The sequence below is a fragment of the Vidua chalybeata genome, chromosome 3, assembly GCF_026979565.1.
Source record: "Vidua chalybeata isolate OUT-0048 chromosome 3, bVidCha1 merged haplotype, whole genome shotgun sequence".
Classification (NCBI taxonomy): domain Eukaryota; kingdom Metazoa; phylum Chordata; class Aves; order Passeriformes; family Viduidae; genus Vidua; species Vidua chalybeata.
In genome coordinates, this window is record NC_071532.1 from 50100942 (window position 1) to 50120280 (window position 19339).

The following is a 19339-nucleotide window of genomic DNA, read 5'->3' on the forward strand; positions in this document are numbered from 1 at the left end:
TGCACTTAAGAGGTTTTGGCTTAGGAAAGAACATTCTATGCCTGGCACTTCAATAAAAGCAGACAGACATGTTTTGCAGTGTATTCTTAAGCTTATTTGACTGGAAAATGAAGTTGTTGCCTCCCAGACATGAGGTCTTTAACTTCATTTTATTAACCTGACATTTTCTGGATACTGATATTCAAGTTAATAGAAGGAAAGAATGGCTTATTTATTTGATTTTATGAAATTAATCCACTAACCACAAACACCACCAAGTTTCTACAAGCGTCAGTTAAAACGTTTTTAATTAAGCCACAACATTTGAAATGAGTGTCACATACATTAATATCACTTGAAAGTAATTAATAACTTTTTGCAATAGCTTTCTCTGGAACATTGAAATTGTGTAACATGCTGGTTATGCTTCTACCCCTCCCAGTACATTCAGAGCCAAGTTTATTTTACATTAGTCCTCTTCTGACAAGTTATGCCAATGCTTATTAAAAAAGCATACAAAAGACATAAATTATGCTAATCCTGATTACCATATTACCATCATCCCTGTCATTAGGAAAGGTGTCCATTTTCTTACACTTTCTTCTCCTTTTCAGCTTTAGTTGTGCAAGGGTTTTCCTGACTTGAGATTCTCTGCTGTCTTTTGAATTCACTAGAAGTAGGTACTACCGTTACTTTAATGATAAAGTCTACACAGTATGCCCCACCAGCCAGTACTGTACAGAAAAGGGAAAAAATTTTAAAAGGACATGTTTGCCACAGCAAGAATTATAAATACAATTGATTGTATATGCCACAACTGAGCTCGTAACACAGTTCTGAAGTCTGCAGACATTTATGCTCTGTAAAGTTATAAAACACAGGCCTAGAAGGGACCTTCAGGAATCACCTGGCCTCTCTAAAACAGATCACATGCAATATATAGCATTATCAAATTGAAAAAGGTGTTACAAAATGGAAAGCTATACAAGATATAATACAAGAAATACAGGGCATTGCAAAAGATCAGTTGTAAATTACTTTAGCTTTACAGTCTGTTGGTTAATGCTTTCTAAGTTCTATTTTGTACATGTGCATGAATACACATACCCACACACTTACCCTCTCCTAAGTACCAGGTCATGAGAGTAAGAAATAACACAGAGCAACATGCAGCATTTGCTTTCCACCCCACCTATATCCTCCTCAGTCTGTCTTTGCTAAAGCTACTTCCCCCATAGCTGGAAAAGGAGTTAAAAAAATGAACTTCTTCCTTCTTCCCCAGCTGAACAAAGCCCTGACAAAGATTATAGACCATAATTAAATCTGCTGTAAGATGCTGGAGGTCCATGACCAACACAGACATGGCTACACCTCGCTCGAATACTTATTTGGAATTGCTGGCTGCAGAAACACAAATAAGGAGCCAGCCAGATTACTCCAACACTGATGTTTGTATGAAGTTTACATATGTAAATTGCTCACAAAACTGCCTTTCTATTTCTACCTTTTACCCCTACTCACTCACAAAGCAGCCCAAATTTGCTAAATTCTGAGGTACTTTCAGTGTTAGAAACTTTCGGAGGTTTTTAAACACCTTATGCTAAAATTTCCCTTCAAAGCGCACTGATAATTAAAACACTGCAACTTTACAAAGGTAGACAAATAGAATAGTTTATGTTTCTGCTTAAAGATACTTTCTAAATCAGCATCCCTCATATACCATGTAAAAATGTATGTAGTTTAGCATCTGAATCCATTACAACATACATATGTGATTCCATCATAAGTCCTACTGTGGCCACAAACCCACCAATGCTACATTAGCCACTCTTATGTTATACACTCCAGCTCCATGCTTTGGAGGAGACCTTGTCCAACAGCACCAATTGGTGGAAAATAAAATTTAATTTTATTTTCCCCTTTATTCAAATAGCTAATAGTCAACAACAGTCTAGTAACAGGAATGAGAAAAGATTTTTAGGCCGCAGGTGACTGTGATAGTATCACAGAAGTTTCTTCCTTGGGACTGACTTTGACAGAACAACAAGTATTCCTTGGAACACTGTGTTTTTTCCTAGCTCCATTTAAAGCAATTTTGTCAGAAGTGAATAAAACCAACCTATCTCGCAGGACCCACTAATGGGTTGTTTAAAATCTGTCCTTTTCCTTTCTACACTTGAAACACTATCATCTATATTCATAAGAAAATATTTGAATAAAATAAGGATGACTCAATTAACTGGGAGGGGAAGGAGCAAGTAAACCACCCAAACTGAATTGGCATGAAAATATGTAAATAATACTTTGGATAAAAGCTATTTGGTTCAAGATGCCAATGGTTTTCCTAATTTATCGCCAGGCACAGTAAGAAATACGCTGGCAAAATAAGGTGAGTTTTTTTAGCCTCCTACAATCACACCAAATGTACATCAGAGGTGCTCCTCTGTTTTGACAGTTGGCTGTACTTGATCTTTCAATTTAAGTATGGTGCTCTCTCTGGGGAAGAGTAGTAATAGGTAGGCTTGATGTTTCCCAGGACTTCATCTTCCCAGTTGGGGAGGCAGCAGAAGAAGAAAGCACAACCTATTACAACAACAGTGCTGGCCCAGCCAAAACCATAGGCCCAGCTGAACATGTTATCTCCTGTCAGTGGAATGTCTTCTGTGAATTTCACTGGGTAAATGACCAAGCCAATGATCTGGAATGCAGCTGGAGAGAGAAAAGAAAGAAAACCAGGAGTAAGTTACAGTGAACATATTACGGTTCCCATTAAGAAAAGGTACCTGGAGATAAATGCATACTTAAGATATGTAAGGATTAGCTTCAGACCTGCAATCACATCTGCATTGTTACAGAGGTATGTGACTTGTGTCCCAGGCAGATCCCCACACCTGTGTGGCTGTGGCACCTCAGCTGCCATTTTGCCAGGTTGCTAAGGTACACACCTGCATGCCGTGACCAGCCCTGTTCCACAGCCAGCACCGGGAACCCTGCCAAGCCAGTTACCTCCCAGAGCCTCATGCCTCCTCCTCCCATCAGAAAGGTGGGAAGCACCCACAGCTCTTAAGTCTTAGCATGTGACATGCAGGGTCAAAGGTCTTGGGTGTCCCCATAAATTTCTCTTGGGAAAGTGAGAACCGACAAAGGCCACTGAAGCTCCCCTACCCATTATGCTTTCAGAGCACAACTCAGCCTTCCCTTGTTCCCCGTGAAAATGAGTCATAAACCAGACAAAGCTAATTTCATAAGGGAGGCTCCATCTAGCATTTTTTTCTGCTGATGCCTGTTTCACATCTAAAATAACCTTGTCTTTGTGCCCAGCCTTACCAACAACAAAGAGCAGGCCTCCAATTCCTCGCACGAAGTTGAAGCGGAGGATCTCGATAGAGAACGCGATGACTGCAAGGGCGAAACAGATGACCAGGATCACAAAGCCAACGAGGTATGTGGCAGCTGCTGCTCTCCCCCACCCTTGAAGAGAAAACAAGAAAGGTATTACACACAGCAGTACTCTCCTGTAGGTCTTTGCAGCTCTTTGGTTTTCTTTAATCATTTTTTATTGAAACCCTTTACTTTAAGAAGCATGCCCTTATGTCAGAGCAATACTGAATGCCTGCAAAGCACACAGCTGCAGAGCAGGAGGGCACCATTACTGCTGGAGCAGCACAGGTATCCCTGCCTGCTAACTTGTCTGGCTGAAAAGGGGGATAGAGTGCAGCATAGAAGAGAGATAATACCTTCAAACTCTGTGTCTGTAAGACACCCACAGATATCTAAGCAGATAGGGCACACAACTGCTGACAGTGCCCTTTATCATTACAGCTCCTGTTTGATATTCAAGTTTACAAAAGCACTTCCATGCATGGGGAAGTGTGAAAGCAGACAAGAGGGTACCACCACAGGAGATAACTACTGGGAAATAATAGTGCTGTCTGCATAAAACTTCTGTTTGTTTACGACAAGAATAGGGCATGTGGAGCAAAATAAGCACGACCAAAAGAAGTAAACCTGCAATAGCTGAAAAGACGACAAAAAGAATGTTCTTGAAAATAAGTATCTATTCACAGCTAAAATGTAGCAGGTGGAGGAGAAACAACAAAATCTGAGGTAAAAGTTGATGAGTCCTCTTTGAATCATTACTTTGACATTTGCTGGAACAGGGTGTATCAAGCTACTTAGTGTCAAGCTACTGCATGCTGGAGAGGCTCAGGCGTGAAGCAAGCTCAGCTGTATTCCAATGGAGCTGCACCAGCATCCGGAACTCACCTGGCACAGGCCAGGGCCAAGGCAACAATGGCAGGAAAACCTCCTAGATCAACAGCCAGTGATTCTACTTTAGCAGTAACATGGCCTTGTGAAAAGGCCCTCACACACCTTGTCCTCTTTGGAAACCAAGCAATTTAGGTGAGCCCAGTGCAAACAACTACAAGCAAAGGTGTTCCTGCCCTGGAGGCAGGATACTGCCCACAAGGGCTAAACCATACTAGCTAGTGCTTTGTTTTCCAGTCAGCTGTCATCACAGTTCAATTCCCACATCTACATATTGTGGGTTTCTACTTTCACACACTCAGAAAGAGGTAGGGCTGGATCCTGAGCTCCCTCTAATGTAGGAATAAAGAGGCCAGTGAGACCTAGGTCAGAACATTAAAAAAAAAAAAAAAATCTCTTTCATCATAGTTGTCCATTCCAACACAGTTGAAGTGACTTTGGAGATATCCTGCTTTCATTGTAGTCTCCACTCTTTCTCTGCAATTTGCAGTCAGAAATCAAAGCATTGTTTTACAGCTATTTTAATTAGATCTGTTAGAACTGGTTTCTTTTTCCTCTAATCCAACAGCAAAAGTAAAATACAGCAGGTATCCATCAAGCAAATCTCTGCCAAAACTACCAACCAGCGCCACTGCTACCTGAAGACAATAAAACTGGCACAGAAAAGATAAGGAAAAGTCTTTCTTTCCCCTTTCCCTTCCTGGAGCTACTCAAGACAGTAAAAACTTCTCAAATTTCTTCTTCTTCAACTAGTTTTGCATGTCTCATACCCCTTCCCTGAGGGAATGCTGAGGGGAAGAAGTGGGGAGGAGACTGATGAGTGTCTGGAGAGTAGAGCTATGTCAGTGGTTTGATAAAATCTTTACATACAAAATATTCTCTGTCATATCTAATGCAGGTATTGAATATTGTCTCCACCGTAGGATTTCTTTAGTGATAACTAATATAAAGGGATATGTAACCATTACACACAGCCGGCCCAGGAAAACCCATTCAGACTAGATTATTTTGGCAAGATTTTATCAATATTTGCCCTAATAAGAAAAAAAAAAAAAAAAAAAAAAAAAAAAAAAAAAAAAAAAAAAAAGGCATGACAAGAATTACTATAGTATATTCCCTTTCAGATGCATTATTTATGCTGACAAGATGTAGGAAGAAAAATCTGGCATCTCTTTAATAAAATGTAAGTTGTAAACTCAAATACACCTGCACGTTAGACACCTTGAGGTTTAGTGCAACACAAACACAGCTGGAGGAGTACAAAGCAGAATGCCACAGTGCTCTCACTGCCATTTTCATATCATCTGTACTGTCTTTACAAGCATAATAAGCTTTTGGATACAGGTCAGCCCAGGCTCTGCTCACAGTGATTTATTTTCTTGTCTCTGGCAATAAGAAAATGACAACACATATAGCTGCAGGAGATATCTTGTTAGGAAGATTAATATCAAGCTCCGCTTTGCTTCAGGTCTTCAGAAACAAGGCAGCAGTAGGTACCATCATCATGAAACTCAGTGAGTTTTGTGCTCATGTGTGACAGGGCTCAGTGCTGGTGACCCAGTACCTTCTGCTCTTTCTTCAGCTGGATTATCTTTTCCAACAGCACTTAGCAGCAGGTTGATGCTGACAAGACCTGATAAGACTGAGTCATATGTGCTGCCCACAGCACTAGAGGGGTGTGCTCTGGGCTGGATGAGTGTAGTCAGCCACTGAACCATCAGCCAGACACTTGATCCCCTGTGGGAATCACAGGACTTATGGTTAATTTTTGAGATTTCTCTTACACTTTGTATATATATAAGTCTCTTAATAAGTGACTGATGGGAGAGATTTGGGTAGGAGGGTGAACCTTTCCCGAGCATAGAGTGCAGCTCTGGGATGTTCCTTATCTACATGACCTGTTGCCACCCCCACCGACAAGGAAACTTTTCACCAGAGGGGCTGCTGCGGAGCCAAAACTGAAATTGCTGCTTCTCCATGAAGGATTTCCCTCATCCCCACACCTATCAAGTCAGGCTTTCCCAGCTCCTTTTCCTCCTAAAGGCTTCTGAGAGCTGACCAAGTCCCCACAGGCACCCAGCTCTCCTGTCTCTCTGAAAGATCCTCCCCCTACAGATCCCAGCTGCCAGGAGGGGAGAGGTGCAGGTTTACCCTCTCACTGTTTGCTGCCATGAGAGCTGGAGAGACCTGCTCACAGTCAGAGAATGACAGATTAGCCCCGGTTTCTATCTGGTTTATGCTCAAAAGTACCTTGTAATCATTACATATTAAGCCAGAATTTAAGCTTTTCCATAAAAATAGAAAATTCACAGACCCATTAATTTGTCAGAGAGAGTATTTCTTGTGCAAAATAAACATAAATATGATGTATGTTTATGAAATAAGAACACCACAGTGATTTGGAGCTGCATAAATAGAAAGGCAGAAGAACAGGAGAGCAGAAAAGCAGAGAAATATTTGGAGGTATTAGTGTTTCCAGGTCAGCTTGGCCTCAAAGAATAGTCAAGCTCTTTGCATCTAATCAGCAGAAAAGTATTTATCTATTAGGTGGTGTTGGAAGAACATTTAAAAACAACTGTTCAGAAGGTCTGTAATTATTAGGAAGGATTAAGAGTTTTATTACATAGCATTACATTACATTAATGATTACTATGGGAAGGAACTAAGCTGCAAATGTTATCATGCAAATAACTAGGAGGGGTCATCATTACTAAATGTTAATGACGAGCACCATTAATATGATGAAATTAAAAGAAAGCAAGCAACAGTGCCTTAGCATTAAGTGTATTTCCTGACTTCATTCAGCCATGCCTCAGCCTCACCAGGGAGGAGGTGGAATCTCTACAGGCTAAGATATGATATTTAAATCTAGATTTCTCTTTAGAAATCAATAAAAGAGCTGTGAAAATAGTTTAGCTCCTGCTAGATGAACTGCTACAGGATTTGAATTAACAAGACTCTCATATTTTTTCATTCACTTACAGAATGAAGCTAGTTTGTTAGCTCATGAGTAAATGGAAGTTTTTATCATGACCTGCAGAGACTGGGCATGTTTTTGCAATGTAGCTGTAATATTCTTGTGTATGTAAATGGCAGTGGCAATCTTTGTTTGGCCTCAAGAGCCCATTACACAGAATGTCCAAAAATATCTCCCTTTTTTGATGTAATAAAGGAGCAGTGGACTGCAAGCAAAAGAGCAGTGTCAGCACTACTTTCTTTCTCAGATAATCTGCAAACTTCCATGGTAGCATGACTGGTGAGAGGAAGCTATGTGCAAACCAACCAAAAGCATAGAGAACCCCAGAATCGAAGGTTTGCTGGAAGGATGGGTTGGAGATCAGTGCTTAGAATCACAATCTGTTTTGGCTTTAGGAGTGCAAGAAAAGGAACTGCTAAACTACCAAAATATTAAATACAAGCCTTCTAGTATAAACTTGGCTTCAGTTGAGAGCTGAGGAGGGGCACAATCCTACACTTTTCCAACTTTTAGTCTCTGGATTGTTAGCAGCAGAAGTTTGCTGCTCAGGAGCCAGCATTGTCAGAGACACCAGCCTCACATTTCACTGGGATCTTTTACCAGGAAGTTGCAGTAAGTGTTTTCTGGGTGTAGGCAGGGACGCCAACTGTTACACCTTTCCCATCAGCATTTCCCAAGTGCCTGCACTTGCCTGACACTACACACGATGTTAGTTTGTCTTGAATGCATCCTGGCATTTGTAAATCAGACAAAAGCGTGCCTGAAAAGACTTGTATTGTAAAGGTAAGCATACACCTAGCATTCCTCCTTTATTTATCTGGCCCCTCAGTGAAGTCTCCACATGCACTCAGTTTCACCAATAATCTGTGGTATCAAAGTCTATGCCTCTAGGGACATAGGTACAGTGGCACAGCTCCAGTGAAACATGATTCACAAAGGTTGGGCTCGTGGGTTTTTTTTTTTTTTTTTGGTTTTTTTTTTTTTTTTTTTTTTTTGTGTGTGTGTGGTGGTTTTTTTTGTTGTTTTTTTTTTTTTTTGTTTTGTTTTTTTTTCTGGCATTTACTAAGGATGCAGAAAACTGCTTCCATTTTTCTTTGTTGGCTGGTACGTACTAAATGAATACCAACTGGCTCTCAGGGATATAAGAAAGAGTTAACCTAATGAGGTTACCTTTACTGCACATGTACACGCCCATCTTTTATAGTGTTAATTCAAAGCAAAGTCGCTGGGACCAGTCATTCAGAACCAGGAGGCCGCAGCCACCCATAAATATTGCTCCTAAACTTACAATCTCATCACTATAAAGACAATCATCCGTTCCAAGTTACACAGTGCAAATAATCTTTGTCATAGCTGATGGCTTGCTGATATGTTTTAAACACACAGTCAACAGTTAAATCCTGCAATGGTCTAGACTTAGTCATCTTGAGTCATATTCTAGTGCACTACAGCACTTCTGCATTGCAACATTTTGATAGACACTGCCAACCAGGGCACTTCCCAGACAAACTAGTACAGAACTCTAAACAAAATCCCTTCCCTGCCTCCCTACCACATGACATCCTACTCTTCTTTTTCCCTTTCACTTTTTCCCTCTCATGTGGTATTTGCAAATGTGCATTAAGGAGCTATGCAGTTTAGGAGACACTCCTATTTGCAAATCTTTGTTTGTCTTTTCCTGCCCCTTTCCCTTCATTTAAAATAAGTGACTCGTCTGCTTTTTTCTTCCTCTTCCTCGTACACATGCCACAGCTCAATTAAGAATTTGTCTAATGGTACATTCTGTTCATGGAGATCCACTCTGAAGTCTTCATTTCATCAGGAGAGGTGCAGGATGGTTAGTGCACAGCAATTATTGTATGCAAAACACACGTTATGCATCTCAATTAGCTAACCTTTCTTTTCCTGCAGCAGTGCTATAAATGCCTGCTAGACATTTTTCCTTTGTAAATGCCCTCACCTATTTTGACAGTAATTGCATTAGCATAGAAGAAAAGAAAACAAAACAAATCAAACCTGAACTCATGTGTTACATCCTGTCTCTAGATGTAAATACTATTTGAGTAGACAGTGGCATTGATGTTATGAAAATCTGAGAACAGGCAAATTCATATAAATAACCCAAAGATTTAAATAAGTTTTGGTTTAAATAAGCCTAGGCTTAAACTAGTGAAGTCGAAGATGCTGTTCTTCTGTGTCAGCCTGTTAACTAGGAAAAAAACACAGAAAATTACTTTTGTCCCACAATGCTGAGGGCTGACGCAAAGCACACACCCATCAGTACTCAGGGACGTGTGAAGCCGTGTCACTACAGGAGAAAACAAATTCCAGCGGCTGTACTGTATTAGCACTTTTTCCCTGTGCAATGCAAATTTCAGCAACTCTGCTCTAGCTTTTCTTCTCTGTCTGATGGGGGAGATGGATATTTTCATCTCACTAGCCAGATTTCTTCTACCGTCAGTAAAGCCCAAAGACATCACCCAGCTGAGAAACAAAGCCACTTCTCTTACAGTATATTCAGGATTTAGCTTGTGCACGAGTGTTGCAATGAAAAGCTTCTGGAAATGAGTCTGCCGTGCTCAGGCAGCAAGGGATCTGCGCAGGGAAACAGCCCCAGCTCTCCCAGCTGAAACACACCCTTCCAGCCCCCCAGTCCCTAAAGAACCCTCATCCAAGATCTTAAGGCGGGTCTGCTTATTTGTCCAGAAATATTTTTTTTTGAGGGAAAAGCAGATGTAATCAGACCCACGTGTCCTAGCAATAAAACAAAAAGTCCCTCAAAAGACCTAGGAACTGAGAGTGTGCAGTAAGAATATTACAGTGGCGATGCCAGATACAGAAGCAGCTAAACAAGCTAAAACAGAGGCACACTTATCCCTGATTTAGGCCCCAGTGCAACAGAGAGGTACAAAGGAAAGAGCATTTTTTTTCCTCCCTACGAACCCACATCAGACCATTTTAAACTGCAGATCAGGAGGCATTTTAATAGCTGCACTCCCTTGGCCAGGAGGGTTAAATTAAGGTGCTCTCTTCCCCCAGAGGGTCGGGAAAATACCATTTTACTACTGTCCAGGCGTGGTTCTGCATAGGACACTTTGCATGAAGTTTTCCACACTCGCCATCCAGGGAAGCCAGCGGCACAGGGAGGAAGCAGCCAGGTAAGGCTATGGCACTGCAGCCCGATGAGAGTTCAAGGGGAAGCAAACAGACAGCTTGGAGCCAGTTGCTATCTTACTTTGGTTGTAAAATAACTTCAGAAAACCCCAAAATATCAACACCACGGCTTCTCAGTGTTGTACTGATAAAAAAAAAGATCGCTCTGGAGTAGTCTAGTCCTGTGTCTCGGAGCTGGTTTAAGCCCCGAAACAGCATGGATACTCCATTCCAGAAAGCAGCTGCTCCACAACAGAGTTAGGGGAGGCCAATAGCCTTGGCACCTACTGCCCCGGATGCCTCGGAAGGCTCCTCACTCACCGTAGTCCATCAGGGATTCGCAGCTCCAGTTGAGGTCCTCCTCGCCCCGCGTGCAGCTCTCCCACAGCGACGCTTGCTGCACGTAGGGCTCCGACTCGGACTCCAGCCAGCCCCGGCCCGCCAGGGCGATGATGCCCATGATGATGGCAAGGCCCAGCAGCAGGGGCAGGAGCCACCTGCACCTCCAGCAGGCGAGGCCGCACACCACCATCGTGCCCGGCCGGCGGCGCGCCCGGCGAGCCCGGGCGTCGCGGGTGTGGTGCGGCGGGAACCTCCGCCGGGACGGGAGACTGCGAACGTGCCGGTCCGAGCGGGGCTTTAAGGCGCCGGGGAGGAGGGAGTCCCACCCACATTCCTCTGACTAAGCCTGCCGCCGCCGGCGGCCCCGACCGGTGAGGCCGGCGGAGAGCGGCGGAGGGAGCGGGGCCCGGCCCGTCCCGGTCCCGCCAGCCCCGCTCGGCCCCGGCCCCTCGCTCGGCCCGCCCGGGCTCACCCTCGCACTTCTCCTCTCGCCGCCCGCCACCCTCCCGCACCCGCTCCCGCTCCGCCGTCGTGGCACAGACACCGCAAAAACGCAACCGCAGCGAAAAAACTTGCGGTTCTCGGGGTTCCACGAGCCCTGCCTTCCTCATGGGGGCTGGAGATCATCCTCCTCCTCTCTGATCACTGGACAGACCGACCAGCATTGCCTAACACTGATAATAGTGATGGTGTTAGCCACTTCAGGTACCAAAAGCTTGCAAAAAGTTGCTTTTGCAGTTGACAAAAAAGAGACACCTTAAAGAAAGGTGTCATATGAGGATGGGAATATGACATTATTAACAAGGAAACCATCATTTGTTTCACATCACACTCAGCATTAAAGAAATGCATGTTTCCTAATGGCCATCTAATGAGTGCTTCATTGCAGTTGTGCTCTGGCTTCCAAGCAGGCTGTTCTGGGCACTGGACAAAGCCCAGCAGTGGTAGTCAGGACCCATCCACCCTGATCCTTTCCCATTCTGTGTCTGGAAATGCACCCCAAGATACCAGATGACCAAAATGAATGCTTGCCCATCATATAGCATGAATGGACACCCACAATTCTGGTCATGGGAGAAGCACTTCTCCACAGTAAGATATCTATATATCCCATTGTGTCACTCCGTTGCCCAGCATCAAATCAAATTCATTGTCTGAGCAGACACATGCCCATGACAGGCCTAGTGGAGCTTGTGTTTTGGGCACACAGCTCACACATGTTTGATTGAGTCCTGGAGCAGCTTCTGAGGCCTCACCAAAGAAGACATTAGGAAGACAAATCACTGAGATCTGAAGGACTGAAAATATAATAGTGGGTGAGAGGGATTACATGTGCTTCATGGAGAATGGGACCATATGAGTTCTTACTGAACTGCATCAAATGGGATTTTGTCACAGCTATGTCACATATAATCAAATGGTGCCCAATGCCAATTCCTCAAAAGATATTCATGGGAGGTGTCCTGTAAGGAGTGATGGTCAACCTCATTAGTGTACTGATTGCTGGCAACTATTAGGGAATGGATTGAGATGCTAAAATCAGAACAATAAGATGACATCACTATAGGCAAGTTGCAAAAATCTCAGGCAGGGTACCTCAAATCATGTGGAGTTTCACCAGTTCTCTCAACATCCTTTTGATGTTCATTCCCATTGTTCAGGCATTATTTAAAATTCATAATAAAGTAGAGCCGTAAATAAAATTTGCCAGAACTACTTACAAGCCTATGTCATCAGCACACAGGTTTTGCATGTCAGAGAAGTAATGGCAGAACTGGGCAATATGATCCTCTCTTTTTGCCACACAACAGAACTTCGTTTGTGCAGTGCCAAGCAGTGATTTTCCAGCAGTCTCATTATTAGCACTCAAGTCACCTCAGAAGGAGATGCAGAAAGTATTTTCTTCAGAAATTCTGCAGAAAGTATCTTCTTCAGAAATTGAGTGCTGTTGGAAGAGAAGTGAGAGTAAATTTCATCCACTGATGAAATGCACCCCTCAGGAAAGTGCTGTCTTCATTATAAGGTCAAAAATGAGTGAGTTCCCCCCGTTCAGACAGGAGTATAGAGCTGGCTCCAATTTTTAGTAATTGCATTACTTGGTTTCCCAAGTCTGTCCTACACCTGGAGTGCCTCAGTGCCCAGATGCTACAGTAGTGTGATGAGAAGCTCTGAGGGCAGCCTCCAAACCCACCTGTGGCATTAGTGGCTTGTGCTGCCTTTGGCCTATCCTCCTACTCCAAGTGATGCCATAAAGAAAGAAATGCCATCTTCTCTTTTCTTCTTAAATCCTTGGTTTTTTAACAACTAGGAAATCCAGCTGAAGTTAAAAGATAATACACCAAAGATTCCATTCTGTATGAGTGAGGGCCTATAACACAGTCCATGAAATTGTCTGCCTTCAGTCCCAATGATTGTATTTATTAGCAAAGAGATCTATTGAACTAATAAACCAGTGCCTCCTGCAGCAAAACAGGCATCTCCAGCAACATATGCAGCTTTTCTCACCTCTGGGCTGTATAACCCACATCTTCCAGAGACCAGATGGTAGGAGTCAGCTCTGTGGGGCTGCAGTGATACAGGCATGAAAAACAAGTAGTGCTTTTATTATGAGGAAAAGATGCCCTAATACATAACAAAACAAACAGGAGGTTTGCTCTCCTAAACACCAAACCTGCCTGAATGTAGCTGGACATTCTTGATCAAGCTGCACTGACAAATGTACATTATCTTCAGTTGTGAACACAGCTACATATTCTGTAGTAATGAAAATAAGAACACTTTCCCCAGTTTTATCTTTGGCCATGTTAAAAAACATCATAAGCTTCTTTCACCACCACTACCCTTATCTATTTATTATGCAAATAATAAATTAATTTCATAAGCTTTGTGGCCCTATAGAAATATTTTTTCTCTGCAGTGTAACAAGGGATATGCCTCTCTAGCAGGCAGTGCTTTACATGGAGTAAATCATTTACTGGTGCTGGCAATCATTCACCTAGCTATCAGAGAAAACCAAGCAGCACTGAGAGAGGGTCAGGGATCAGCTCCAGCCCAGACAGGTATGGCTGGGCTCTCATGGGCTTTGAAATACACCAGCAGGAATCTGCAGGCTGGTTGCCAAGAGTGCATCTGGGGTGAGGGGAGGGGAGTGGGACATATAGTGGGTAGCACAGTGCCAAGGGCATCCCTCTGCCCTGCAGAGTCCGCTCAGGTATAGGGTACTTTCCTTTATCCATTTTACATGGCTGGCCTTTTCTAGCCTGTTTACCTCTCAGATAACAAAAAATTCAGAAAAAAAAAGTCTGCAGACTGAGTATCTGTTATAAATCCGATTCCTATGTAGTTCATGGGTGTTGCCCTTCAGCAGCGTCCTATGCTCACTTTTCTCCATGTCCAAGTGCCCCAATTCTGCTTAATCTCTCTTCAGCATCACAGCCACCTAATTAACATCACCTAAACAGGGTAGTCACTCAACCCATAAAACAGGATAGGCATGGGATGTAATTTGTATAACCCACAACAACCACACCATCAGTGTTTCCAGATCTAACTTCAATGTCCTCATGTGTGCTCAAAAGCTGCCATTATGTGAATTTACAAGAAAGCAATTTTTCTGGCCAGCTCTTGTTAGTAGCCCTTAGCTGAACTCAGTTTACATTACAGACTCCTCTATGGCTGGCATAGATGAAATAAGCTGGCTCTCTGCAACTGATGTACTGTGGAGCCTACTTCAAAAGCCTTGTGGAAATACTGGGGCAACAGTTCGGCCTGCAGAGGTGTGACTAGCCCTTTCTCATTCCTGCAAGGGACAACTCATGTGACTCCATCAGCCTGAGATGACCTAAAATCTTAGAAATAAACGGGTATTAAAGAGTCCTACTTCTGTGCTTGCAGTGCCTATGGCTGTCATACAGCAGTGAAGGTGACGTGTGCTTGCTAACTCCAGTTTTCTACATTTAGGTTGTGCAAAGGTCTCTCTATTGTCCTGAAGTTGCACTGGGTGAAATTCCATTTCAGTAAAGGAAATGGCAGAATCCCAGGTGGCAGGGACTTTACCCCAAAACTCTCTAAAGGCCTCAGGCTCACTTAGATCATACCTACAGAATAATGAGGGTCTTCAGACAACTAAGGTCTATGGACTTGTTGCTGCAACTTTTCCTCCTTTGCCTCATCCTCTCATTTGCATGTCCAAAATGCAAGAAAAGAAATAATCAAATAAAGAACTGTGTCATCCTTGATCTCCTTATTGATTTTTATTTTGTTAAAAAGCCCTTTTCCAAGGTTGCAAAATGGCCATCTTCATGTGTGATGCTACAGCATGCTAGCAATTGCCTGGCTAACACTGGAACTATTCCTGTAGGAATGGGAGATTGATGCAGCGTGTGAACATTTCTCCTAAAGTTGCTATTTACTTGAACCATCCCTCCAACAAAACCCAAGGTACTGTATGTACTTGTGTTGAGGGGCCAGAGGGTTTTACTGGCTTTTAACTTTGTTTTCTTTTAAGATAAACTTTGGTTTATTCAAGAACGGGAAAGATTTATTAATTCTTGCAGAGCAGTATGCTTGTGTTCCTTCTGACTTTTACATTCACATCTGATAAATCAAGAGAAGATGTGTCTTGGAAAATATCACATTTGTGCAATATCAGATGCAAAACTGGAAATCTTTCTTCGCTTAAACTCCGCTTCATACCTGAGATTTCTGCTGCGCTGACACTGTTTTATTTAAACAGCGCCGCGGCTGTCTGGGGGCACCGGGGCGGGGCCGGGGCCTGAGGCGCCTCTGCCACCAGGGGGCAGGAAACACCTGGGGAAAGCTGGGATCGGGAATGGGATCCTGGGGCAGAGACACCGGGGGAAAGCTGCAATAGGGAGTGGGATCCTGGGGACAGGGCAGCCTCCCGCCAAAATCTCCTGCCTGTAGAGGGGCTTGTCGTGTCCTGGGACACTCGGCCCAGTACCCCGGAGCCTCCTGAGCGGCTTGGCCACGCTCAGCGGGGCCCTTTCAGCCATCCTCATTTCTGCTCCTCTGGCAACAAGACAGGTGGTCTAGAAGGCCAGTGGCATCCTGGCCTGCATCAGGAATAGTGTGGCCAGTAGAACCAGGGCAGGGATTGTCCCCTCGTACTCAGCACTGGTGAGGGCATGCTTCAAATCCTGTGTTGAGTTCTAGGCCCCTCATTACAAGAAGGACACTGAGGTGCTGGAGTGAGTCCAGAGAAGAGCAGTGTGGTTGGTGAAGGGTCTGGAGCACAAGTCCTGTGAGGAGCAGCTGAGGGAGCTGGGATTGTTTAGCCTGGAGAAATGGAGAGTCAGGGGTGACCTTATTGCTCTTTACAAGTCCCTGAAAGAAGAGTGTAGCCAGGTGGGGGTCAGCCTCTTCTCCCAGGTGTCCTCTTGACAGGACAAGAGGAAAAGCCCTCAAGTTGCATCGGGGAGGTTTAGATTGGCTACTAGGAAAAAATTCTTCATGGAAAGGGTTGTCAATCATTAGAACACAATGCCCAGGAAAGTGGTTGAGTCACCAGCCCTGGAGGTATTTAAAAGGTATGTAGATATGGCACTTGGGGAATGGTTTATTGGTGGACTTGGCAGTGCTGGATTAATGGCTGGACTTAATGTTCATGCACATCTTTTCCAACCTAAATGATTCTATGACTCTCTGGCATTTAGGTGCTTATCTCCCCTGAAACTGCAGGCCAAGAACCTAAAGTGGATTTGCTATCACTCAGATGTTTTAGATGAGGCTGAAGTGGAGAGAAATATCTGATTGTTTCACCACTGATGAAGGGTCACCCAGGCCATGGAGTTAGCTTCCACCCAGACACCTGCACCACTGGTGTGTGCAAGGCAGAGCCTAGCACCTGTATGCCTTCCAGTGGGAGAGTGGCACTGCCTTCCATCCATGGGTTTGAGTTCATTTAGGGAGATGGAAGCCCCTATACTGGTGTCCATTCTTAGCACTGAGATTTTACATTTATACACACACACACACACACACACACACACACACACGTGTATGTGTATATATATATGTGTATGTATGTATGTATGTATGTATGTATTTAACTCCCTGTTTCTGAGAGTTTGTCATTCCAAAATCTCATGGAAAAACTGGTGTGATACATATACAGTTTTTCTTTCCACCAATATGTGTGTTTGCTTGCATCAATCTGTATTTCCTGTCTCCATTCCTTCTTCTTCTCTGTAAAAGACACATGCATCTCAGAGCTGCCCATACAGCATTGTAAAATCACCATTTTTGTGCTTTCCAACCTCAGCACAGTTAGATCTTGTGAAACAGCATCTTGGTTCCCCGGAGTGACATCAGGAGCTTTTGAGATAAATGTAATCACCACCTGCACATCCAGAAGAAGACACAGTACGTTTGATTGAACAGCTCCACTTTAAAGTCTCTGTTTAGCTTTTATAAATGACTCACCCAATAGCTCAGTTCACTGAGGCCTGATTTTGGAGATACAGTCTGGTCTTTAAGCACATACTCAGATGAGGGATCACAACTCTAAATTAGCAGCACATGTGGACATGATGCTGGATTAACACAGCATGCATGAACATCAATACTTTGAGTCATTATTTTCAGGGGCAAATCAGAGGTGCTGCTTCTGATGCAATTTCTCCCAAGCCTTGTTCCACCAGGAGCTGCTTCTGTGTTTCTCCCTGGCAATGACCCACTTTGTTCTATTATTTAGAAAAGCGTAACCATATAATTCTGAGTTATAATTTTGAGTTTTCTCTCCCCTTGTGCTGGACAGAGAATAGAAATTTCCATCTATTCGTCCTGCTGCAGACAACTCACCTTCTTCACACCAGGCTGATCACATTTGTGGGGTTTAGCTTCCCTTTGCAGAAACCATGCTGTACCTCTAATTTTAAAAGCATGTCTTTCTTGAGCTCCTTGCTGTGACAGACAGAGTTGAGTGCAGGAAGATGAAACAGGATTGTGCAGAACATGGTATTGTATATGCCTAAAAATATGGGAGAAGAAGTAATTTTAAAACTACACACAATATTAACACATACATGACCAAGAGTAAGTATTGAGAACAGTAAGAAAGGGCTGGGAGATGGAAGAGAGAGAATAGGAAATACTGCTTGGGGGGAGAAGTTTCTGTTTTGGGGATGGTTGCAAGGAAGTGTGACAGCATCTACCTGTTTCCCTCAAGTGTTGGTGGGCTTATTTTGTAAGCTCAAAACCTCAAAGCTTTTGTGCTTTGTAGTAGCAAATAGTGAGGTACAAACATTGGACCCATGTAGAAAAGAGTAGAGATGAGTGATTTAGTTTAAATGCTGTCATTGATAAAAAGTAAGCACCGAAGCTATGTGCTTACATAGAAAGAGAGGAATGGTAGGCAGGGGAAAAATACCCTCATCTTTTTGCTCCTCTCTCTCTCGTTTACACATCATACAGTAGATAGCAATTACAATGAAATATAGTCTGTGGTATAGCATGATCTGTCGGAAAAGTGAGACCACAAGAGACTTTAATTGATCACTCAATAACAGATGGGGTTATAAAACCTGGGACAATAAGGAATATTTGTGGAACAAATGAAAGATCAATTCCCCTTCTGTTGTAGAAGCAAGAAAACAGGCAAGTGTTAAAGAACAATCTAAAAGGCAAAATGATGAGGAAAAGAACATATGGCAAAGATGGGAACTGCTAAATACACACAGAGGAAAATATATGTTTTTAAACTTGCTTTATAGCATGCCTCTTTCTAGTTTTTGCATGCTTCTTTTGCTACCATTTGTGAAGAAATAATTACCTGGATCTCAGTAGTACAAACCATGAAGAAACTAGGTACAGAATATAGGTTCAGTAAAAGTTTAAAGCACAATAGGCAGAGGAAAAAGAAAAGGAGTATTTATCACAGGTGGTCTGAACAAAAATGCTACTATGATCTTTTTCCCACACATATCATTGTAAAGGAGATTATGCCACATTTAGAGAGTGAATGTAATTAGAAATGAGAAAGGAATCAGCTCTGTGCAGCCACAGACACTATACTTTATAGTGTAATATCTAAGCAGCAACACCAAGTGTATCCCTTACTCCATTCTCCTGGGAATAGAAGCTCATTAAGCATGGGAAGCATTGATAAACTACTAAAATACTGAAATCCCTTTCAACTACTCAGAGTCTGTTTGTATAGTCTGATGAAGGCCAGGAGGAGGCCAGCGTGTGAAATGAATGACCAGTGCAGAAATTCAACCTAAGAGGGCAGCTCCAAGGACAGCCAGAGCTTGCTGAGTCCCCGTGGGACATGCAGAGCTGGATATGGTTGGCATTTCAGCAGTCCCAAATGGTATTCAGTTTCTGGGTGAGACAGATGTGAGGATGAGAGGTACCCAGATCAGTGCTTGCTGCGTGGCACAATTCAGAGCACCCTGGATGAGTGCAGTCATCCACATCCAGCAGTGACCACTCCAGGGACCCTCTGTGAGAAGTTCATTCCAGACTCAGCACTGAGCAGCCTGACTCCCACTGTGAGCAGGAAGGCTGCCTTTAAACATGTGCTGGAACTGCAGATTTCAGGGAGAGCACCAGGCCTTCTTGTTCCCTCAGTCTATGCCCAGTTCTTTGCTATAAAGG

The 19339-nt window shown here is 43.3% G+C and overlaps 1 protein-coding gene across 1 annotated transcript; it reads right to left on the reverse strand.

The window, feature by feature from the left end:
• Positions 1-270: 270 nt before the first annotated feature.
• Positions 271-10972, reverse strand: LOC128786407 (p53 apoptosis effector related to PMP-22-like). The gene is made up of 3 exons (XM_053939651.1): positions 10700-10972; positions 3307-3450; positions 271-2688 (listed from the first exon to the last, which is right to left on the reverse strand). The coding sequence occupies exons 1-3, from the start codon at positions 10908-10910 to the stop codon at positions 2453-2455; spliced, it is 591 nt and encodes a 196-aa protein (XP_053795626.1). The 5' UTR covers positions 10911-10972; the 3' UTR covers positions 271-2452.
• Positions 10973-19339: the final 8367 nt, after the last annotated feature.

Bases quoted from the DNA above. Each gene is read 5' to 3' on its own strand.
- LOC128786407 (XM_053939651.1), bottom strand. From the start codon at position 10,910: ATGGTGGTGTGCGGCCTCGCCTGCTGGAGGTGCAGGTGGCTCCTGCCC. The intron at 3,451-10,699 runs GTGAGTGAGGAG...TTTCTCTTCAAG, and splicing joins CGAATCCCTGATGGACTACG to GGTGGGGGAGAGCAGCAGCT. The intron at 2,689-3,306 runs GTAAGGCTGGGC...TTCTCTCTCCAG, and splicing joins AGGCCTGCTCTTTGTTGTTG to CTGCATTCCAGATCATTGGC.